Genomic DNA, 24,759 nt, shown 5'->3' on the forward strand with positions numbered 1-24,759 from the left:
TTATTAACCCCCTGGGGCCGTGTGGAGCAGTTTTATGATTAATGGATGGATGTGTTTTTTTGGGGATTAAAAAATGGAAATAAAAAAGGGCCATTTATAAAGATTGGTAAAGCCTGGATATTATTTAACGTAACTTAGATTGTATTGGTCTGAAAGAAGAAAGTCATATACATGGCTTGAGGGTGAGTCAATTATGGGATACTTTAAATTTTTGGGTGAACTCACCCTTTGATAGTTCATTACCATGACCATTTATGAGATGATGCTCTCCCGCCATTGACAGAATTTTTCCATGTTTTCACTGTCATATGGTAGGGGGCACTATTACGCATTTCCTAAATGAAAGAATAAGATCAAACAGGCAAAAAAGTGATAAAAGCATTGCTTGTGCACATTGTAGTCTTTGAAAAAAACTAGGTTTTTGTTAAAAATGTTGCTTTTTTTTAAAATGAAAATAACTTTTCTGATAAAATAAAAATTATACTGTTATATATATATATGATCAAAAATGCTGGTGGTGGCTGGCAACTTTTTTTCTTTTTCTTTTTTTGAAGAGCTGAGGGGGAAATAATTCATATTTATATTAATAATAGTTATTATTATAATATAATTTTAGTAGAAGTGTTTAAACACTCATAAATTGAACACAGAAATACATGACTTTAGAAAATGACATTGTACTGTAAAATAAAAATGAATGTGCTAATTATAGTACTGAAATGCAGACTATATATAATTAAATTGCAGCCTTTGATTTTCTATGTTTAATTAATATTTAATAAAAGACTATGATTTTATAATCACACTAAACTTTATTGCAATTTTTGTGCAGCACTATTTATTGATTTAAAATTTACATTTAAATTTTAAAATAATTAATCAAGTAGTTCATCAAGTAGTAAATCTGCAGAGGGTTTTATGAACCCACACATGGGAAACTCTGATTTAAGGCCCTAGTACATTTAATTTTTGCATCTCGCACTCAGTTAAAATCCTTTCCAAGTATACATCATTGACTGACTGGATGAACATGTCCGTTGTCACCCATACATCGCTGTTGCCCACACACAACACGAGATGCTGTGCGTGGACATCAGCGGACTGTGCTGACGGTGAAAATGACGTCACACGGATTGCCTGAGAGCGGTAGCGGAACATAGACAAGGCAAGGGAAGTGTCCTTTTGGTTTTTGGAAGAACAAGTGTTTGGGGGATTGAGTCTTTTGATCCAGAACTCCCTTGCAACCAGTTGTACGGCCCACGTTTCTGCAAAAGCAAGCACCTCTTTTTTTTTTTTTTATAAAATGTCCTACACAACTTAATCAACATTTTGTTCTTCTACAAAAATGGAGGAAAAGATTTGATTTATTTTCCGCCTGAAAAGTCAGGAACTGATCTTTTTCACCAGCCCAGGAGATATCACACACTTCCTAACAGTGGTATTTCAGACCAATTGTTTGTAACAGACTAAACAGACATTGAATTGCGATGAGTCTGTAAACGAAGCAGCAGGATTACATCAAAGCCTCTTTAAATAGCTGTGTGTTATTTTAAGAGTATTGAGAGTGCCATTGCTGTAGTTGGATGTGTTGTGTTGTGTTAAAGTCTGCCATCTAATAAGTGTCATGTCATGAACAGTATTGCAGGGAGTGTGGCCGAGAGCTTTGACACAGAGAGTGGATTCGAAGACTCTGAGACCAGTGACGTCGCCAACTCGGTGGGGAGATTCATCTCTCGTTTCATTGACAAAGTGTGTACAGAGAGTGGAGTGACCCAGGATCATATCAAGAGCCTGCATAGTATGATTCCAGGTAAAACACTGTGTGCAGACATACAGAAACAGTCAGTCTAGGGCTCGAAACAGTGGATGCGTTTACATGCACGTTCTTAAGCCGATTATGCCTAATAAGCCGACAATGAACATGGTCATGTAAACGCGGTAACCCGTTTTCTTTTATCGGGGTAAGGTCATAAACGGCGTAAGAATAAACTGGTCGGGACAAGTAGTTTTTTGCCTCTTACCTTGATTTCGTGCTGCATGTAAACGCATTAACCTGATTTCTGTCGAGCTAGCGTTTTGCATGAAATAAAAGACATATATCACAAACGCAGACTCTTTTAAGACCCAGAAAATTGTAAAGATGTGTTCTCTTCTCATGCAATAGAAGTAGAAGAGGTTCAGTCAAAACGCTGCATCTGTAACTTCATTAGGGATAATATGAGGCATAAATCTCGCACTGAAGCGGTGCATGCTTTATTTAACATCACAACTGACGTAACATCTGAAAAACTCTGAGTCAGATATATGGACATTATTATTTTTGACATCACCACTACATGGAAATAACCCGGTTTATTAATAAAGTCATGTAAACGCGGGTTACTTGCATTGTCAGTTTACTGGTGTGCATGTAAATGGGGAAAACTGATTATTTCAATAAGCTGATTTTTTGAGTTATCAGCTTACTCGTGTTCATGTCACAGCTGCACATGGACGTGGAGATTTTAGTTTAAAATGCGAATACGCCAAGTGTATTTTTAAAGGCTGTTAGTGCTCACCATTTTCACTAGTTAATTTCAGTCGTTCGTTCTTGTGATTTATTATTTCACCAATATTCCTTGTAGTCAAAATTGCATGGACAATTATTATAAAATTTAAAAATGCAATTTAAAGTAGTTTTAGTTTAGGTCTTCAGTGTTGCACTACACAGGACAATTCATGATATTAGGCAGTATTAAACTGATATAGTACTGTGAACCCGTCTCCTAACCGGTCCACAAAGTTTCCTGCATCACAGTATTTATCTGTTCAGGTATTGTGGCAATGCAGATGGAGACTCTAGAGGCGGTTCATAGAGAAAGCAGAAGGCTTCCTCCCATTCATAAGGTAAGCTGGTGAAACTATGCAAAGCTTGTGTGTCATTTGATTTGCTTTCTTTGTCATAGGGAAGTTGTTCTACAGATGTTTTAATGTTTCTTCGATAGCAGTAACTGCTTTGTGCATTAAATGCAGACTTACACATTGAAAACTCCTTTGTCACCATTCAGCATTGACCTGGAGATTTATTATCAGTGATGTGGACTGGTGGATGAAGTACACAAATCAAGTACAGATACCCTAATAAAATATTTCTCCAGTAAATGTATAATTACCGGTACTTATTTTCAATTTTACCTGATTAAAAGTACAAAAATACTTGTGAAGGGACTTTAAAGCAGGGGTGGGGAACATTGATCCACAAGGGCCACTCTCTTGCAGAGTTTAGCTCGAACCCTGAAAAAAGACACTCACCTGCCTGTAACTTTAAAGTGAATGTCAAGTGAATGTCCAGTGAATCCTGAAGACCTTGATTAGCTTCAGGTGTGTTTGATTAGGGTTGGAGCTAAACTCTGCAAGAGAGTGGCCCTTCTGGATCAATGTTCCCCACCCCTGCTTTAAAGGGATAGTTCACCCAAAAATGAAAATTATGCCATTACTCACCCTGATGTCGCAACTACCCCTTTCAAGGTCCAGAAAGTAAAGACATCATAAAAGTAATCCATGTGACTCCAGTGGCATAACCTATTAATAAAGAGACATCAGTAATATGTTTGCGTGAAAAAACACATAATTTAACACTTTATTTTCAAATAAAAGTCTCATGGGTTTGGATTGTTTGTTGGTCAATGGCACAGTCGTTTTCAGTTTCTCAAAATAGCAACACGCCAACGATGCGCCTGAACACACCTGGTTTTCAGACCAGCACACTCATGGTGTACACATGGCCGTGAGTGCATTTGCTATTTAAACAACATAGCACTGACGTGAAAATTATAACTGCATCGGGCTGAAAAACACTTATGTTAGCGTCACATTGCACTGGGTGTATTATAGGGCCCCTGATATGTATTGATCTCCAAATATGTAACATTTTATTTTATTTCCAAACTTATTATACGCTATCAAAAGATTAAACTGAAATTTACTAAAATGTCAAATTAATTTACTGATAATTCAAGTGTGCAAACAAGTGAAATACCATACAGTATTTTAAAAGTTAGGAAAAAATGATTTTGTCTAGGCTTAGCGAAATAGGTGGCTACAAATACAATACAATGTGTGGAGACATCGTATTTTAAGTCAATTTCTTCAGACCAAAATAACGAGTAATGATATATTTCTATCAAATGCAGTGTTAAGAGTAAAAAGAATAGCATTTTGCTATGGAATGTAGTGAAGTAAAAGTTTTCCAAAATAAAAATGCTCTGATAAAGTACAGATACTTTAAAAATATACTTAAGTACAGTAATAAAGTAAAATTCCTTCACCCTGCCATCTTCGCACACACTTATGAGTTGTCTTTTCTAATGTAGGCTATTAGTCAAAAAGACAGTCAAAAATTATTGGACTGAATCATTCTAACAAATCCACAACCAAAGCAGTTACTGAATTAACATCTGACTCACAAGTCAGACTCATTACCTTTCTCTGCAGAAAACACTGCCTGGCTTCAATAACAAACTGAAAGTGATGTGTCATGGAGTCAAAAGCTGATTATAAATGGTCACTGGAGAAACAGTTGAGACGCATGATAATATCAGGTGTACACAGCAATCTGTCTTGTGTGCTGGGCTTCAGGGATGCTTTGGTTTAAGAGGGGATTCTTGGCTGGAAAAAGATCTGCTGTCTGGACAGTTTGTTTTTCGAGAGAAAAAGAAACCACAGTAGATTGTTTACTAGTGTGCAAATCCAGGGAAGGAGCTGATGGAGAACCCAACTGGCATCCCCAGTGTGAGGTGAACTGTTCTTCTAATACAGCGGTTTTCCACATAACAAATACTTGTAGTAATTCCCAAAACATTTTTAAAGTCGGCTCCGTTTCAGTTCTTGTTACCCTTCTGAATCCAACTAATGAGCTAGATAATGACACCAGGGCAGGGCCTGGAGAGAACACGCTGTCTGGACAGTATAAAAACTGATGGCGTGTGTCTCTGGCGATAAACACACAAGGCTTGAGTGTGATTACTGTGCTTGGAACTAAAGCTAATAATTGATGCTTACTCCATCATCAAGAGAATCATTTGTTATCTGTCAAAAAGCAGACCACAAGTACTTGTAGTCTTAAATTTCTATTTAGGTTGGGAATATAATCGCCTCGGTACTAAAGCATGTGCTCGTGGTTACTCTTACATTTAATGACTTTAATTTTCTCCAGCCCAAGATCCTGCGGCCTGCCCTGCTGCCTGGAGAGGAGCTGGTGTCCGAGGGGCTACGGGTGGTCTTAGACCCTGATGGGCGAGAGGAGGCCACTGGGGGCCTTCTGGGAGGACCGCACATCCTGCCAGCAGAGGGAGCCCTCTTCCTCACCACTTACCGTATCGTTTTCAAAGGCACTCCTCACGACCCACTAGGTAACAACACTCATTGGCTACATTCACAGTGCAGGTCTTGATGCACAGTTCCGATTTGGTGACTATATCCGATTTTGTTGACGACCTGTTTACATCATCTTTTAAAAGCCACCCGTATGCAATATTTGCACTTACACTGTACACTGGCGTAACAGCCCAAGACGTTATTAACCGGAAAAGGAAGTAAAACAGCGCAATATGCAATGGACGCCCACAAAATGATTATACAATGTTTTACCGTCTGCATTTTTCCACACATCTTAGGTTAGCACAGGTTAGCAAAACATTTCTCTCATAAGGCAGAGAAGAAGAGGAGAGCCCTTGACGGGGTTGCCAGATTTTCACGACAAAATCCCCCCAAATGCAATTTAAAGCTGTTTTAAAGTAGCCCAATTCTGCAGAAATACCGCAGACTTGGCAACACTGGCCCTTGATCACAGTTCTTGTCTACCTGAGTTGACGTCATTCGCTTCCGTCCCTTTTTCAATGACGTACGACTCTCATTTACTGGGGAATATCCAATTTGACCGCTTACATGGCAGACGCAAATGCACGTATACGATTCAAATGGGATTTATTACCACATATGAGTGAGGCCTGAATCCAATCTGAGGATATCAGAATCCATGCGTTTTTTTACTGCTTACGCATTCACATGTCACATCCTATCTGAGCCACATTAGAGGCAAAAAATCAGAATTGGGTCACTTGAACCATGCAGTGTAAATGGGGCCATTATGTGGCTAAACTAAATCTGTTCATCATGTAAATTCAACGTTTATCTTCACAAGACTGGGATTAAATTGCTCTATCCATATGGATTCAAGGTTGTTGTTTTTTGCCTTTTTGGATAGTTTTGGTTCCCTGGATCTTCAAAGGAAGAAGAGAAACATATACCATTCAGTAGCTTTGTGTTAGACAAAGTTAAAAATCAAACCCTCCACTGTAGCTCTTAAAGGTGCCCTCGAATTGAAAACTGTATTTACCTTGGCCTAGTTGAATAATAAGAGTTCTGTACAAGGAACTAACATACCATGAGCCTCAAACACCATTGTTTCCTCCTTCATATGTAAATCTTATTCTTAAAAAAGACCACTGAAATAGGGACGAATCCCAACATAACACCAAAAACTGAGACATAACAGTCGGGATCATTAATATTTATGCCTCCCCAAATTTGCATATAACCAGCCCATGTTGAAGGCCAGGCAGTATTAACGTGGACCTGCACCAAATTACCATAAGTTCTGCAGGTATTGTGATACAATTGATGATACAAATGTCCTTAAACGATTATTGTGACTATATAAACATGCAATAGCGTTTACGAAAAAAAGACGAGACTAAAATGTAGTTTAAAAAATAAAACTGAATTTTTAGCCCTCTGCTTTGAACGCTCTGTTTGAAGAGGCATGTCTGTTGTGAGACTTCAGTGTAAACGCCCACTGCTGTGATTGGCTAACATCTTTGCATATGAAATAGCTAAATATTTCATGTCTAACTCTGTTACAGGTCTCAAGGTAAACTAATCATGAAAACTGTTGTTTATTTAGATCGTGGCATGAAAGGTTGCAGTGATGAGCATGTAGCTGATCACAGACATAAATGCAGTGATTTCATTACTGCAACTTGATTTCTGCAAACTAACAAATTATTTGATCATAACTAACAGTGCAAACACAATGTAAATAATAGATTCATTGATTATAATGTCAGTTCTCAGACACTGATATACTTGTGCTGTTTGATTGGGAGCTCCAGCAACTGCAAAGTAAGCATTCTTAGATTGCAATCTATACGTCATTTAATCACAATTTAAATGACTGATTATTTTCATCCTACTCTTGCCTACTTGACCATTTAGTCACTGGTTTGATTTACTAACACATAGACAAAAAACATCTGACTGTACATGAATCATTACATATCAGAAATCACTGGTCACAGATCAGGCATTAAAATGAATGGGGCGGCAGTGACCTGACCAAGTGTCGAAGTGTCCATGAGCAAGACACCTAACCCCAGCTGCTCCCGACGAGCTGGATGGCGCCTTACATGGCTGACATCGCCATCGGTGTATGAATGGGTGAATGTGAGGCAAAAATGTAAAGCGCTTTAGATAAAAGCGCTATTTAAATGCAGTCCATTTACCAAAATGAATACACTTACTTACATGTTGTGGCATACTGTCGAGTCCATATCATAAAAGTCTGTTTCCAAAGCATGCGTCGAAATTGAATCCACAGTGAAATGTACCGAATACAAATAAATAATGCTCAACTGAGACATTCACATTGGTAAAAATAAATTAACACTTTTTTTTTCTTTTCTCTTCTTTCCTCGTAATTTCACTAACACGTCAGTGGGTGGGACCAAAGAGGCGATTGATGATTTTCTTGAGTCGCTCTCTGGGATTGGTTGCAATAAAAGCTGTTTTTGGAATAACAAGGTTTTAAATTCTGAAACTTACAGGGTACTGATAATGATGTCAAAAGCTCAAAGAAAATGTTATTTCTCAGTTCATGACCCCATTAAATATCATATGTGTTTATGCACATTCAAATTTGCCACCACACGTTGCATCACACCAGGTTTGACGTCACCAAGTTGGTTTGAATCCTTTAACTGAACTCAAATGGGTTTGGAACAGCAAAGCCTGAAAGAACTTAGTTTGAAAGAGGTTGAAGAGTTTACAGTTCTATATTTAGAGAGTTTTGCCTCTGAGAGCTCACGCTGTATTCATGTGTTGATGTCTCTTGTGTGTGTGTGCACAGTTGGCGAACAGGCTGTGATCAGAAGTTTTCCGGTATCCACTCTAACTAAGGAGAAAAAGATCAGCATTCAGAACCAACTACAGCAAAACATGCAGGAAGGGCTTCAGCTGAGATCCTCCTCCTTCCAGGTACTGACATCCTGATTTGGCAGCTGATTACGCACTATAGTACATAGGGGGGAGAGGGGTAAGATGTGTCAGTGGGTAAGCTGTGTCTATCATTAATCAAAACATGATTTTTTTTTGTCAAAGTAAATATAAATGGCATTTGAATTAAAAGATTTTTTTAGGTGTAACAATATATCATACATGTTGGTGAACTATAGACAAAAGTCTTTTTTTTTTTTTTTTATTGTGACGTATATCCAAGTGAAACAGCTTCTCGAACGGGAAAGTAAGATGTGCCATTGGCTTAACAAATAGTAAAAGTAAGCTTTTTCAAATGCAAATACTATTGCAAAATGTTAAACATGGTTTCGCTACTTGCAGATATATAAATACTAATCTTTTTCTTGGTGGTTTTATGAAACCACCAAGCGCAGCAAAGTTAAAGGGGACCTATAATGGCCCTTTTTACAAGATGTAATATAAACCTCAGAATGTGTCTGAAGTTTCAGCTCAAAAGACCTCAGGATCATTTACTGTACCATGCTGTAAATGCCCAATGTACATTTTTTGTGGAAGGAAAAACATGCTGTTTTGTGCCTGTATCTTTAAATGCAAATGAGCTGCTGTTCCCTACCCTGCTTTCCAGAAGAGGGGTACAGCTCATCCCTTGGATACTGTGCCAAAAACGAACAAAACATCTGTTTGGTTTTGATTATCATCTCTATTGTGGTCACGTTTACGTGAAATTGCAATTTTACATCAACGTTTATTATTTGCATGCATTTTAAAGCCATATCAGTCTAAACTTCTTATATATGTTTTTTTCTGAGCACACACGTGAGTATATCCATAAGTATTAAACTAAGTTCTCTTTCACGTCTTATTGCGCTTACACTGTCAAATACACACACGTTATTCAAAAAGACACATGGGGCAAGTTGTGTCACTGGACTATAGCGGGCATAATGAAATATTAAGGGCCAAATTTACTTACAGTTTGTGCCAGCGCAAACACTCTTTTGGTGTTAAAAAACTACTGTCAGGATTTACAAGACACGTGAGTAAAATTAGTGCCGAAAAGGTGTGGACAGGGCTATCCTTATTCCATATGCATTTGTATAAGTTTACATTTCAGATGCAAAATTTATGAAAGGAGAATATTTACATAAATCATGCAAGGTGATTTACTAAGGTTTGTGCTCGTCAATTTACAGATATACAGTCCCTGACAAAAGTCTTGTCGCTTATCTATTTTCTTGAAATACCTGATATTAACCTGACTTTTAATTAATTAATTGGTGTTAGAAATAGCTCATATGAAAAGCTAAAACCCTCCCAAATGATGTTTAATGCACTGAAATAAATAATTTTCATAGAAAAAATATTTATCATTTAATCAAGACAGAAAGGTCAAATTTTGGCAAGACAAAAGTTTTGTCGCCTATACAGAAATTGAACAAATTTACTTGACGCTTGTCAAAAACGTCTCCAGTCTCTTTAAATCTTTTTTTTATCCTCTGTACTTGACGCTGAGACACATTGAAGGTGCCTGCCACATCAGCAGTGGATCTGGTCTTCAGCCTCTTGATAATCAAAACTTTAGTCTCAGGGTGAATCTTAGGCATGTTTGCAGAGGTCTAGTTGCAGTTGATGTGAAGGTCTAGCGTACTGGGGTTCTTTTTATACACACTTGAGACCTAATTGATCCATTATTAGTCACAGGTGAAGCTCATATGACAAGGTGACAACACTTATGTCTTTGCAAAAATTGACTCAATGGGCTTTACCAAGCTGTGAATATTAGAATACTTTTTGAAACTTTAGTTTTTCACTGAAACATTATCACAAAAGCTGGTGGGATTAAAATGAGCCATTTCTTGTAAAAAAATCTTGATTAGAAATATATTTCAGCGGCACTTTAGGTCCATTTGTACACAAGCGACAAGACTTTTGTCAGGGACTGTATGGTCTCTCTAATTTACTGCCAAAAAAAAACGTACGTCTTGAAATGATTGGCTGCGTCTGTGTGCTTTAATTTCCGTGTCATCAGTAGATCATACAGTAGTTCCACTCCCATCTGCGCTTTTTTAGAATTTCACTCTTACGCTAATTTACTCTGTTTAGTAAATCTGGGCCTAAGTGTTTTAATTGTGGTCTGCTTTCTCTACTTGCCTATATACTCAATCTGTTATAAGCATGTTCCTCTTTCAGCAGGGATGTTTGCTGAAGAGGAATGTGCACATTTCAGACTGCTCTCTCTGCTTGACTCATTATCACAAAGTTTCTTCATGGATGAGGACGGAGCAAGAGAAGCACATGTTGTGTTCTTCACTATGCATGGACTATAGGGCCATAAAGATTTTATGGCTCATTCCTATCGTTTTACTAACTTAAGCTATAAAATCAGGCCTTGTATGGTAGGGAGGTCATTTGTGCTGGTCTGTCCACGTGTGACTGCCAGCAGTCGGTGTCTGGGGTACATTATCAAGCCCTCATTAAGACCTGCAGACCACGCGATCAGGTCAGACCCCTGAGGAACTGAGATTGCAGAGTGCTGAGGGATATGGGGTCACGCAGAGAAGCGTTCACGTGGCCAAACCTTCTTTTGGAATGTTCTCCCCAGAAAAGTGGGAAAAGATCTCGTTCCTTACTGCTATCCAGCTCAGAGCAGTTCTGCAAGTCATTTCTCTTGCCCCCCAAAATGTTTTATGATTATTTGCAGATTCTCTTGCCTTATGAAGGTGAAAACTATGAATACTTTTCACATTCCCAGGTTTCCCAGAAGCGGAAGTCATCATAGTTGAGAAAACTTCTATATTGGTGAAGAGAAACTACAACAAATATCGTTTTCGCCTTTCTATTTGCCCCACTGGCAAAGTACAAAATCCGCAATGGCGTTTCTGTGACTTTCCAAAAGAGAACGAAATGGAAAGATTGATTACTTTCAGAAGAGAGAAAGCTGTCAAATCCGTCCTCAGCTGAAACTAGCTATACAATGTTAATAACGGTGGAAACCCATAATAAGTTAATCACTCAGTAAATCTGGCTAGATTGGTGGTTAGCAAATTTCTGATCATATATCCTGCTTTGTTTTAGTTAATTAAGGTTGCGTTTGACGAGGAGGTGAGCTCAGAGATGGTGGAGATCTTCAGGAAACACCTGCAACGGATCCGCTACCCACCATCCATCTTTAGCACCTTTGCCTTTGCAGCAGGACAGACGGCACCACAGCTCATATTACCCAAACAGAAAGAGAGGAACACGGGTTTCCGGTCAGTGCAATATACGTTTTATGGAGAGGGCATAATGTAAATTTAACACTCTGTTCTTTTTACTGCTTTTTAGGCTGCAACAAAACTCTTGATATCCTAATAACAACATTGAAGCAATACTTTGCCTAGAAAGTCCACATCATTATTATTTATTCCTGTCATTATTTTCTTACCCTCATTTTGTCATCCCAAGCCCATTTTTCTTTCTCCTGTAGAAATGAAATTGAAATTCTCAAGCATTAAAAAGTGTGTACCATAAAGTTAGTCCACACAGTGAGTGCGTTTACATGCACATTCTTAACCCGACAACGCGTGTGGTCATGTGGGCACGTTTATAATTTCCTTTACCAGCGTATGGTCAAAAATGGCTTAATTTTAAACTGATACACAGGGCTAGATTTTTTTTCCTTACTCCGATTTCGCCTAGCATGTCAAAACATTAACCTGTGTTCTGTCGGCTTATTGAAGTGTGCATGTGTGATATGTGATGCATCCATCCACAGCAACTTGTTTCGCAGTAGGGGAGGAGAAATATATATATTCACTTTATTCACTTTATTTTGATGGTCCTGTTAACACATTCTGTTGACTATAAGTAATGTTGCATCTACATATCTATTAAGTGTTAGTAGAGTATTAGTAGACTGGTAGGGTTTGGCTTACAATAAGTTGACAAGTATGTGGAAAGTTACTTACACACTCTCTGTAGAATTATTGGGGAACATCACAATAAAGAGTTAGCAGATATTAAGCAGACGGTCTACTAATACTCCAATGAGTGTTAATTGACATGTAGTTGCAAAATGACTTACAGTCAACAGAATGTTCAAAAGGGACCATCAAAATAAAGTGTTGCCGACATGTGGTACAGTTGTAGAAACTTGAGAATGAGTCATAAGGGTTTGGAACAACTTTAGGCAAGGCAAGGTTATTTGTATAGCACATTTCATACACAATGGGGATTCAAAGTGCTTTATTATAGAAATGAATTAAAATAGTGATAACATATGTATAAGAAATAAGAATCATGTTTAGGAATTAAAATAAAAACAAGGATAATTAAAATACTTGTAAAGAGTATTTAATGTATTTAATGTATTTAAGAGATGTATTTTTTATAAAAATAAAAAAGGTGATAAATAGATCCCTATCTGCCTGATTCTAAATTGGGATACTCCTATCTGAGATGGAAGAGATGGAGCAGGTTCGCAATGTCTCCTGGACCTTAAAAGTCCGTCCAAGACGGGCTCCTGTAGGGGATGTTACCTTTGCCCCGCAGGACCTCCCCTTTCTTGAGTCCGCTTCACTGTCTGCTACACAAGCAGAATGAAGCGAAGAACACTGCTCTCCTTTTCCAATCTCCTCCAGTCAGACAGCTCTAACTAAAAATAATAATCAACAGATGCAGAAGAAATTGAAATATACAGTTGTAAAGAGATTCAAAAAGAATAAAATGATGGTGAGTTTAGGGTGAGTAACTTTAGGGTGAGTAAATGATGAACATTTTTTGGGTGTACTTTTCCTTTAAATGAAATTCTGATTCTTGTAGCACGCTTTCCAAGACCATTGTGAAAGGAGCTAAAAGGGCTGGCAAGATCACAATGGGCCGCCAATCCACTCTGAAGAAAAACGAGAAGGGCAATCGCATGACGTGGCATGAGGATGATGACATCTCCAGTGAGTATAATTCATAAAGAACAATTTTGGTAACACTTTACAATAAAGTCCTATTAGTTAAAGGGGTACTTCAGTGCTGGGAAGATGAATCTGTATTTAAACTGGGTCATTAATGTAGTAGAAATGTGAAATTATTTTTGAATTTGGTGCTTTCTAGACTGAGAAAAGACAGAAAATGTATTTTTGTCTCATGGGGATGAAAGACTACAATTCCCAGAATGCTTCGCTGCCCTGTGAGGCCATTCCCAAAGCCACCAACTTGATTACTGTGACTGAGTTGAAGACACTACAATTAAAAACTGAACGTGTCTGTTAAATATAATGAGTGAGTCACCGCGCAAGTGTCACAGCACTGAGCACTAACTGCAGGGGTGATATTACATTTAACATCATGAGCTGATGAGCTCGTGATGAAAGCTGAGGTAATCGCGACTACACTCGCGGCATACATTCACAACACGAGTTCAGTCTGGCGCGTTTCAGTTCATGCCTTTGCAAGCTTAACTTTCATAGGAATTAATTTGAGAAGTTAAAACACTTACATTGCTCTCCATACCTCCGTTTAAATGAGTGCCTGTAGCTGCGACCTGAGCTCTCCCTGCCAGCTTCCCATCCCCCATGCGCGAGTTCAAAACATGCGGAAATAGCTCCCTCTGCTGGCTGTAGTCTTTAGCCTTATTCCAAACATTCCTCCTATGATGCAAATATCGTCAATTTCCATCATATGAGGAATTTTTCCAGAAATAAAATGCATAAATCTCTTGTCTCAGGGGGATATGAGGGGGGAAAGCACAATCATTTGAATATACTCCAGGGTTTCTACTGATACAAGGCCATATGCTAATCGCTGAAGTAAACCTTTAATTAATGCATTAGCTAACATTGCATAACTTTATTCAATTTGTTCTACTGCATTAATTAACCTTTTTTTAATGTTAGTTAATAAAATACAACTGATCGTTATTCATGTCAGCTTAGGTTCATTAAATTATATTAACAGATACAACTTTTGATTTTAAAAATGTATTAGTACATTTTTAAATGAACATTAATTAAGATTAATAAATGGTTTAGAAGTAGTTAGTTCTTGTTGAAGTCCCCATGAAATCAAAAAAATGCCTTGAATGAATATGTAAATTTTACTGTTATCTATAAGCTAGTGAGCTTATAGATAACAGTAAAATATAAGCAATATAAGCTCATGTTATATTGCACACTTTAAACATAATCAAAGCTTCGAAAACACGCGAAGAACGGGACCTTTAAAACGTTTACTTTTCTCTATATGGTGACTGGCATATAGTGCACTATATAGGGGATAGGGAACGATTCAGACGGTGTAAATATGCTTTCCATTGGGGTGAATAAAGTCTAGCTTCATGTTAATGTCCGTTGCAATTAGGGCTGCACAATTAATCAAATTTCTGATCGCGATTACAATAACGGATTCCATTACATTTTCATATAATGTCTACTTTCTTTGTGTAACTACCTAATAACATATTAGACAGGACTGTTAAAAAGACCATAAGCTAATCAAGACAGAGAATATGAGAGCTGTGTGCTCAGACTCTGACGCTCTCAGCACCGTCAAAATAAAAGACACAACAATAAGTGCGGCTTACATTACTTCAGAGTTCCTTCTGGTGGTACGAATGCAACCAGGAAAATGACCCTAGGGGAACATTTCGTTCTCAGGGAAGCACCCTGATACCTAGTTCCTATAACGAAGTTCCTAGAACTACCCAGTGCGAAAGCCCCTATTATTGGATGCATACTTTTACTTTTTTTACAAGCCAATGTAGGCTATAGTTGACATTTTAGGATTAATGCTACAGAAAAGCAATTCGGGTTTTTCAGGAAGTGTTTTCAGCTGCTCATTTTTATATAAAAATATGGGATGCAGTTGCTTCAGACAATAGTATAAAGCTATTCAAAAACATAATTCAATGCTTATTGTGATAATGATATTTAATAATCGGAATTGCAATTTCAAGGCGATAATCGGCAATTATGATTTTTGTCTTAATCGTGCACCCCTAGCTGCAATGGTCAGTCCAGAAACACGATAGCACAAAGCAGATTATATGCTTGAGAAAAAAACGGGAAAAAAAAACGTATCAGACCCATTTGTATTCTGCACAAACCAGACCACAAAATGTTATATTTTGAAAGTGCTATGAAGAAGATTAGGAGGAAACTGCAATTTTACAGAGCTCAGCGGTTCCGACCGAGCTGTGATATAAATGAAATGCTATTGGCTATTTTTAAAAAGGGGAAGGGGTGTTCGATATGCCTGTCTTCTTGTTTCAGCGGAAAGTACAGCACAACTTTTTATAATGCTGCGCGTTTCAAGGCACTTCAATGGACCTTTAACTAGTGCAGTTAACTAATGTTATCAAATAGAACCTAATTGTAAAGTGTTACCAACCTTTGCTGTGTCATCAGTCATGGCCCGTCACTTGTTTGCTGTTGATGTTTCAGTCTCAGATGATGGGGAGCCCCCCTCCAGCAGCACACTGAAGGCCTCAGAGAAGTCCACTATGGAGCAGTTAGTGGAGCGGGCCTGTTTCCGTGACTACCAGAGGCTGGGCCTGGGTACCATTAGTGCTAATTCCACACGGTCTAAAAGCGGAGAGCAGTTCCGTGTTACGGCGGTCAACAGGCTCTACTCATTATGTCGCAGGCAAGAAGCAACACAACACCTAGACTTTGTTCGAAAACCCGGTGAGCAGCCAAGCTGTCTACCGCAAACATAGACAGCAACTCTGCAGAGATGGTGCTCTTCACAAGTCTTTTCAAGAGTCTGATATTAGCCATGATACTTCCATTTTGGTTGAGATATTTTTATCAGTTCTATTTATAATCAACACGGGGTACCCACACATTTTCCATTTTAAAATTCCATACTTTTCCAGACTCAAATGTCCAAATCTCTCTCTGTGGACATTTCAGACCATAGTTAACACAGATGGTTCTTACAGCATTATGCATGTTTTTTTCTCGAAATGACAAGATGCGCTTTAGATGTCGAGAAGAAACCTTAAACGCTTTAAAACGAGCACACATTCACTTGGCACATCGGTTTGAGACTGCAGTCATGTTTTGATGTTGGCATGTTCACCAAACAGTAAAGTACAGTCTGATTGAGATGATCGTTTTGTCCTTTATCTGTTGCTGGTTTGTGTGGCACACGCACATAAGTTCAAAAGAGACCTGCTTTTAGGAAAGACAAACAGTTTTGCATACTGTATTTGTGTGCCTTGAATTCATTCAGTTGTGTTCATCAATCACTAAACTTGTGTCACTCTGTACAATACATTTATTTTTTAGATGTTCTTAGAAAACTGAATAGGGACAGCAGTCTGTATATACAAATATTTTTCCATTTTTATCCAGACCTGGAAATGACTCCAATTCCATACTTTTCCAAACTGCGCAGGAAACCCTGTTAACATTTTTCAGCCTATTCTGGGATTGTCATACAGTATCTTCAAAGGGTACTACCGTAGAAATTGGCCAAATCAAGGTATTTTACAAGGCATCATAATTTTGCTGCCTGTTATTTGGAATAGCCTTTATATCAGGACAATCTGTGACACATTAAAATCTGCATGACATGAAAATTCGACCTATTTTTACCGCAATTCGACCGCATTTCAAAATCCAATCAACAACCGATGCAAAGAACTAAGTCCTGCTTTTACACAATACGGAAGAAAAGATCTGTAGATACTCCCACTTCATTGTTACTTTAATCTTCTGTTCAAGTCTAGGTGGGTAGCTCACTAGGTTTTGGAACAGAGTGCACTATGAAAAACAATGAGAGAAATCCATATACCATATTTTTAGAAGAAGCAGTTTATTAACTGTGACTGCTGAATCATGAGTTTTTTCTAAATGGTGTGGTTTGCAGTTACCCTGGTCTCCTGGTGGTGCCTCACACCGTCCAGGACAGCAGTCTCCATAAGGTGTCCCGCTGCTACCGGCACAACCGTCTGCCAGTTGTGTGTTGGAAACACCCTCGCACCAAAGCGGTTTTACTTCGTTCGGGCGGTTTTCATAGCAAGAGTGTGGTTGGGCTCTTCAAGTCTCAGAACCCTTCCTCAGCAGGTACGTTTGTGATACTCTGTGATACAGTGAAACGTAACTAGAGGTGTAAATATTTGCTCTGGGATTAGATTATGATTTTGATAAAAGCATGCCCTAGACGGCATGCCCACAGCCTGCTCACCGACTGTCTAATGCATGTCACACACAACACTGGAAAGGGATTCCTTGTTCTGGCAAGCACTCATCTTGATTTGATGACTTTTTATGACTATACAGCTTTTGTGACGTATGAGAACACACACTTTACAAGATACCAAATTGATACAAGAAGAACTTAAAATAATCACTGAATTTAACAAATGTAGCCAAGTTTTTCCACAGAGAGCACCACAGCATTAGTGAAATATTTTTCATTGCTGTCTATTATTTTACTGAAAACCCATCCCCAAACAGAACATAAAGAAAACAAACTGTGGTGGGTCATTTTTTAATGTGTGATTCAGAGTCTTCCTGTCGTAGGTGGTTCTTGGCCAGAATACGCTGCAATGTGGACTTCTTTTTGACCAAAGGCTCCCTTTGTCCAGTGCAATATTCAAATGTCTTCCATATTGGTCTCTAAAGATATTTCTGCTATAATTATGGGAATGCTGCTTATTTTCCAGCTTTTTTAACAGAAACTGGGATTGTTGTATGATTTGTTTTGTCATTTTGTATGTTCTTAATGAAAGGGGGGACAAGAAAATATGATTTCTGTTTACATATTGATTTTTGGTTTGTTTTTATTTTTAAATATAATGAAATAATTTAAAGGAAATTTGCTCTAGACCCCTGGTTGGGAGCCACTGGTTTATTCAAAGGTGTGGCTATGTGAGACTAATAAATAGCTGTCAAGACAGAAACGTCTGTTTTTATGATGCTCTGTTTAATCGACACGTCATCCTCAATAAACCTGTCTCTTGCGTGATACCTCAAACTTTCAAATATTCTGATTTCTGACCTGTAAGGTTGCCAGAATAATAATCATACACTGTGTGTAAATAGGCCAGAGGAGAACTGGCACCACGACTGAGCCTGGTTTCTCTCGAGGTTTATTTTTCTCCATCATGCCCTGATGGAGTTTTGGTTCCTTGCCACTGTTGCCTTTGGCTTGGCTTGCTCAGTTGGAAACAAGTTTAGTTTTTAACAAAACATCCACATAAAATGAATTACTAAATTAACTGTATCAACTATATTACTGATCTTCAAACATTGTCGCTATATGATAAATTGAAATGAGCTGATGACATCACCGTTTTCTCCAGAGCGGCTGTACAGCCAAATCAAATTTTGTTGGATTATTTTCCTGTTTAACACTGTGACGCTGCTTTGAAACAATCGTCATTGTAAAAGCACTATATAAATAAAGTTGACTTGACTTCACTTAATGATGCTCTCTTGCTGTTACCAGCTCCGACTTCCTCAGAGACCTCCAGCAGTCTGGAACAGGAGAAATACCTGCAGGCCATCCTCAGCTCCATCCCCATCTACTTCAAACCCAACGGCAGCAACACCCTCACAAACCGTTCCCTCATCGGCTTGTCCCCAGGTACTGCAGAGATATCAGGTGCATCCTCCACTTAACGCCTGATTCTTCCATTTCTTGTGCAGACTTGTTTTTGCCCCTTTTTGTGTTCTTCAAGCCTCTTATCTCCTCCTGGTTTCCTCTTGGTTGCAAAAAAATGTTATTTATGTTTTGGGCTGATCTCCAAAGGAACTGGAGCACAATTGTATGGTTATGTAAGGGGAGCAGGACATAACGAGGTCACCTCCCATCCATCTTTCTCGTTGCACTCACTGCTCTCCACAGCCGTATTGCAGATGGCTCAGACCACACAGATCCTGCCCCGTCAGCTTTGCTGTGTCGCCACCATAATGTTTCATTTATCCCCACCTGCTGGGTAAAAGGCAGCCTACTCTCAGTAAATGGCTCATCTTAGTTCTGATGATAGTGTTGCATGGCAGCTTTAAGTCCTCTCAATTCAAAACAGATCTTCAGTCTTGATACTCAAATTCAGAAGTGTAATGAGATCCGAACCCAGTCCGAACCCAGAGTCTGACTGAGCAGTGTTGTGTTCTTAAAACACTTAATGTGTAATAGGACCCTGGAACTGTACTAGTACACTCATTTCATAAAATAAGGTGGCATGAAAAGCAGAACAGGCTTTTAAAGTTGAGTTGAAAGGTTTACTAACTAAAAGCATTAATGTGTAATCACACAGATGTTATAAGATGTCTCTACTTGGTTCAATATAGGTTCTGACATTGTGTGAACAAGACAGTGGCTACGTTTACATGCAACCAAATAATCCTTTAGTAATCGGATTGACGGCTCAATGGGACTGAAAAGCCTTCATGTAAACACCTTAATCAATCCGACTGAGCTCGATCCGCATGAAATTTCGATTGGACTGAAAGGAGTGGTTTATTCCTTTTCTAATCCGATCGAAAGAACATGTAAATGCTTGATCGGATTGAAAACCAAAACTAAAAGGATTGCATGTGCAGTGACGTAGAAATAGCATAATGACGTCTGACTCGCAGAACGAGCTGTTCCTCCTGTTGAATAAAGTGTTATATATGAGTGTCCATTCAGGCACTCTCTGCTCTCTCTGACGACAACATTTTTGTCCCGTGTTGGCCCCCGTAGCTTCTCTATGTGCTCCAAAGGGAGGGAGGGATGCACTGCACAACCTCACCACTAAATGCCGCTAAAAATCACACACTGCATCTTTAATGTTTGTGAAGTGGACCAGTCCTTGTTTCGGATTCTCATCCACAGAGGCCCCATTTACCCTGCATGGTTCAAGTGACCCAATTCCGATTTTTTTTCCTCTCGTGGATCAGATATGACACGTGAACGTGTAAACGGGGAAAAAAAGCATGAATTCCAATATCCTCAGATCGGATTCAGGCTTCATTCATATGTGGTATTAAATTCTATATGATTCAGATATGTGCATTAGCGTCTGCCATGTAAGCGGTCAAATCGGATATTCCCCAGTAAATGCAAGTCATTGAAAAAGCGACGGAGGCGAACAATGTCAACTTAGGTAGACACGAACTGCAATCAATGTCTCACTTCTTTTTTTCTCTGCCTTATGAGAGCAATGTTTTACTTCTTTAAAGGTCAACAAACCATTGCTCTCGTAAGGCGGAGAAAACATTTAATAATCATTACGTCTGCATGCATTGCATATTGCGGTATTTTACTTCATTTTCCGGGTCAGATTGTCTGTTTCACCATTGTATAGTGTAAGTGCAAATATCGCATACGGGTCACTTTTAAAAGATTATAGAGCGGTTTGTCAAAAAAATCTGATATATTCACCAAATCGGAATTGTGCATCAAGACTTGCATTGTAAATGCGGCCAGACTGCGTGATAAATATAAGCAGCTTGGCAAAACCCTTCACATGCTCATTGTCTCAAATTTATGACCAGAAATGGATAAATATCAAGTCTGCAGTTTAAAACAAATAAAGAACCAATGTAGGAGAATGGTTATTATGCGCAAACCGCAGAAAACGTAGCGCATTTGTGCAGTGTGTGCTAGTCAAAAAATCAAATCCGATTTGAAGCATGTGATGTATAAACGCGCACATCAACCCGATCAATTTGTTTAGCTTTTATGTGAACGGTACATTCTGATTTATCAATCGGAATTAATTCAGTCCGATTAAAACAAAAGTTGTGCATGTAAACATTGCCATTGTCTAATGCCAACGTCTATTTGTCGTAGAATACAGATATCAGTGGACATTAATGGATTCTTATAGTCTTAAGTACTTGTTTTTAATGTCTTCCAAACGTCTCATGCTAACATCATATTGATGTGAAACGCCAACATTTAGTCATGAGGTTCAGCAACCAAAACACAACATAATGTTAACATACACATAACACGAAATTATAACATTATTCAGTGTTATTATTTAGTTGCCATTGGTTTTAAGTCATAGAGTTAAGCAACCAAAATCCACCAGCTTATTAACATCTAAGCATGTAGATCTAACTTCTACATTTTGTTAATTATAACCATTACACTTTGATATTTTGTTGGGTTTAACTTTTGGTAAGTAACCAAATTATGTAACCAAAATTCAACATTTCACCAATGTTGGAGGCTGACATCAAACTAATGCTGGATTTTGATTGTCAAGCCGATTTCATTTTGAACCAAACATTTTATATCTGTTCTATCGGAGTCCAATGTTTGTTTAACGTTACACTGACTTCCAGTGCCCGCTGGGGTGTTTACTGTTGCAAAACCCAGAGAGCTGCCTAACTAGAAAGTATTTAGTATCCGATTTATACGTTTTGTGTATTGATATGCTTGTTAAAAAACAATGTGAATGAAGGAGTGATAATTGAGTGACTTAACAGACTTGTCAGGATCATTTCAGCTCAATGTTTGGATCTATTACTGAATGTTCGGATGCTATCAATGCTGTTAGTTGACCGTTAGCAGCTCACTAGGGTTTGGAAAGGACTGCAATGTCTTGTTTGCACGTGATGCATGGTGTGTGATTGTCTATCTTTATTTGTTTAGCGAGCGAAAGAAGGGCATCGAGAATATCAAAGATGGCTCCTGTCCATTTGGACATTTCCTTCACCAATAGCTTCACCAGAGGAGGTGAGTTGGCCTCTATTCTTCATTTCCGTTGACTCCGAAGAGATATGTAGCATGAAACAAATTCCACATCCTTCATCTGATATCTTTAGTTGACTGTCTTCTGTCTTGATATCTCATTATCTGTGTTCTGTCACAGACCACAACTCTTCCCACACACATACACACAATCATGCTGCTTTGGCCCACTCTTTAATTTTTCGCGGTGATGCTTCTGCTGAACTTGCAGATATTTGTTGCCGCAATCCTCCAAAGTACACAGTGTTTCATAAAATCCAAAAAGCGAGCCATGCAGACTCTTAGCCACATTCAAAACGCCCATTGTGAATAATTGTTTAGATCTTGAAGTGGTGCAGAAGTATTCACCTCCTCAGTGAGGTCAATAACTGCAAAGTATCTCGGAATATGATTTTACAAGTATGAAGGTGGAAGGTCTTTGCTGTGATAATGTCTTGTGTTTTGTTGTACATCATGGACAGGGTATTACAAAGATTCAATTCAGAGTGGTGGATAGAGACACCGGTATATATATTCACATCAGTCCATCGGATGAGACGTTAAACCGAGGTCCTGACTCTCTGTGGTCATAAAAAAATCCCAGGATGTCCTTCGGAAAAAGAGTAAAGGTGTAACCCCGGCATCCTGGCCAAATTTGCCCATTGGCCTCTGTCCATCATGGCCTTCTAATAATCCCCATATCCTGATTGGCTTCATCACTCTGTCTTCTCTCCACCAATCAGCTGGTGTGTGTGGTGAGCGTTCTGGCTCAATATGGCTGCCGTCGCATCATCCAGGTGGTGCTGCACATTGGTGGTGGTTGAGGAGATTCCCCCTTCTGTATTTAGAGTGCTTTGACTACCCAGAAAAGCACTATATAAATGTAACTTTATTATTATCATCTCCCCGTTACAATAACTATATATATATATATATATGGGGGGTGTTATGTTACCTACATTATGGGGACAAAATGTCCCCACAAAGATGGCAATATCCAAAATCCTTGTCCTTGTTTTTTTTTTTTTTTTTGAGAAAGTAAAAATCCATTACGCCTATGGAAAGTCCCCATAAAACGTGTGTGTGTGTGTGTGTGTGTGTGTGTGTGTGTGTGTGTGTGTGTGTGTGTGTGTGTGTGTGTGTGTGTGTGTGTGTGTGTGTGTGTGTGTGTGTGTGTGTGTGTGTGTGTGTGTGTGTGTGTGTGTGTGAGTGAGTGAGTGAGTGAGTTGTGACATTAAAAATTTTAAGCATTCAAAAATGATGTAGTCACACTCGTTTCCTTCCAAACCCATGTGAAAGTTTGAAGAAATAAAGTCACAAGATTTTGAAACAACATTAGTGTAGGTAACTGAGGACAGAATATTCAGTCTTGTTTTGAACTTCAAGTCTTAGCATAAATCATTTTGTGTCAGGTCATGATGCGCCTATTTCCTGGAAAAGGTCTCATGATTTGAGTCTGTGTATAAGATGATGGCTCAATGTTGACGCCATGATGTTTCTCATCATATTTCTCAAAATCTGGGTTATAGATAGCAGCTGCTGCTGAAGACTCATTTCTTTGCTGTTATGCACAGGGCTCTGTCTCACCACAGCCAAATATATTCTAGCAGGTGCCGGCTAAGACATTTCCCATCATGTGCTCTTCACAGAAATGTGGAACTGATTTTTCGCTTCCTCATTTTTGGGAAAATTATAAATGTATTTTTTAATTAGTGGTGAAAGCATCATCTGGTCTGATTCACTTTGCACCTTGCATGTAGCTAGTGCTACATGATACAAATCGTGTGGCTTCATGGGGAGACATGCACTTTAGAAACTGGAGATTGGGTTCTTTTGACCTTGGCCAGTAAATAACCACCGAGAATACCCTATAAACCACACAGCAATGCCCTGGACAGGGTCCCCGCGGAGTCTTAAAAAGTCTTAAAAGTATTAAAATTCAAAATCAAAATATAAGGCCTTAAAAAGTCTTAAATTCGCGGAAGCACTGCGTTCTAGGTCTTAAATAATGTTTAACAGGTCTTAATTTTCCTACGTTCATGTTACGCTACCTCATTGAAATGCTCTCGCCTCCCGCAGCACGCGCGAACGTGTGTGTGTGTGTGTGTGTGTTTGTTCTGTGGTGTTTGTAGTTCTTTCTTTCGCTAGACCAACTATTGTTCGCTCTAGTACAACTACAAATTAGACAAGCATGCCACGTGTATTGCAGCCAATCAGCTTTCGTGTTATTGGCACGAGCGTCTTTCTGATCGTACCCTACAGACGCATAGAACGGATTTTACTCCAGCTGAGTCTGACGGTTCTTGCAGTTCCGCGATCGTGAACGCGAAGGCGAATCTTTCTCACCATCTTGCTTAATGACCAAATAAAAGTATAATATACCCGATTGCAGTAAAAGAGTTAATAACAGTGATGTAAACTCCGAACTCCGATGTCAGGCTGCGTGTGTTTGCTGCCTGTCAGCAGCGCTCGCGCGAGTGTATTGAATGTGTTATTTCTTGGCTCATTACCCTAAGGTTACTCTTGAACGATCAAATATACACATTATCCATATGTCTATATCCTGATTTGAGTTAAAAAGTTTGGGACGTGTAAGTAAGCGCTGGATCTGCGCATTAGTATGTTCTCAAAGTGAAAGCAAACTAATATAGCTTAACAACAACACAAACGGGGGAAACAGCACTTACACTTAAAGGAACACCAACTGTTTTAGAAATAGGGCTTATTCAACTTTGGTACTTTGCTACATTTAGATATGTGGGGAAATGCATTTTAAGCTAAGCTAGCGGCGACTCTGCCAAACTAAAACAATGCACTGAG

General features: G+C 38.7%; 1 protein-coding gene across 2 annotated transcripts in view; it reads left to right on the plus strand.

The window, feature by feature from the left end:
* sbf2 (SET binding factor 2) overlaps positions 1–24,759 on the plus strand; it is a 179,750-nt gene that overhangs the window by 136,670 nt on the left and 18,321 nt on the right. For both annotated transcript variants that reach the window (XM_067414596.1, XM_067414667.1), the window contains exons 20-29: positions 1,638–1,810; positions 2,813–2,886; positions 5,195–5,390; positions 8,165–8,292; positions 11,368–11,543; positions 13,093–13,220; positions 15,705–15,906; positions 17,137–17,333; positions 18,721–18,858; positions 21,862–21,945. In XM_067414596.1, coding sequence (XP_067270697.1) covers positions 1,638–1,810; positions 2,813–2,886; positions 5,195–5,390; positions 8,165–8,292; positions 11,368–11,543; positions 13,093–13,220; positions 15,705–15,906; positions 17,137–17,333; positions 18,721–18,858; positions 21,862–21,945 — 1,496 coding nt within the window. The remainder of the gene's footprint in view (positions 1–1,637; positions 1,811–2,812; positions 2,887–5,194; positions 5,391–8,164; positions 8,293–11,367; positions 11,544–13,092; positions 13,221–15,704; positions 15,907–17,136; positions 17,334–18,720; positions 18,859–21,861; positions 21,946–24,759) is intronic.

The sequence above is a fragment of the Pseudorasbora parva genome, chromosome 1 (genome assembly GCF_024679245.1).
Source record: "Pseudorasbora parva isolate DD20220531a chromosome 1, ASM2467924v1, whole genome shotgun sequence".
Lineage (NCBI taxonomy): Eukaryota > Metazoa > Chordata > Actinopteri > Cypriniformes > Gobionidae > Pseudorasbora > Pseudorasbora parva.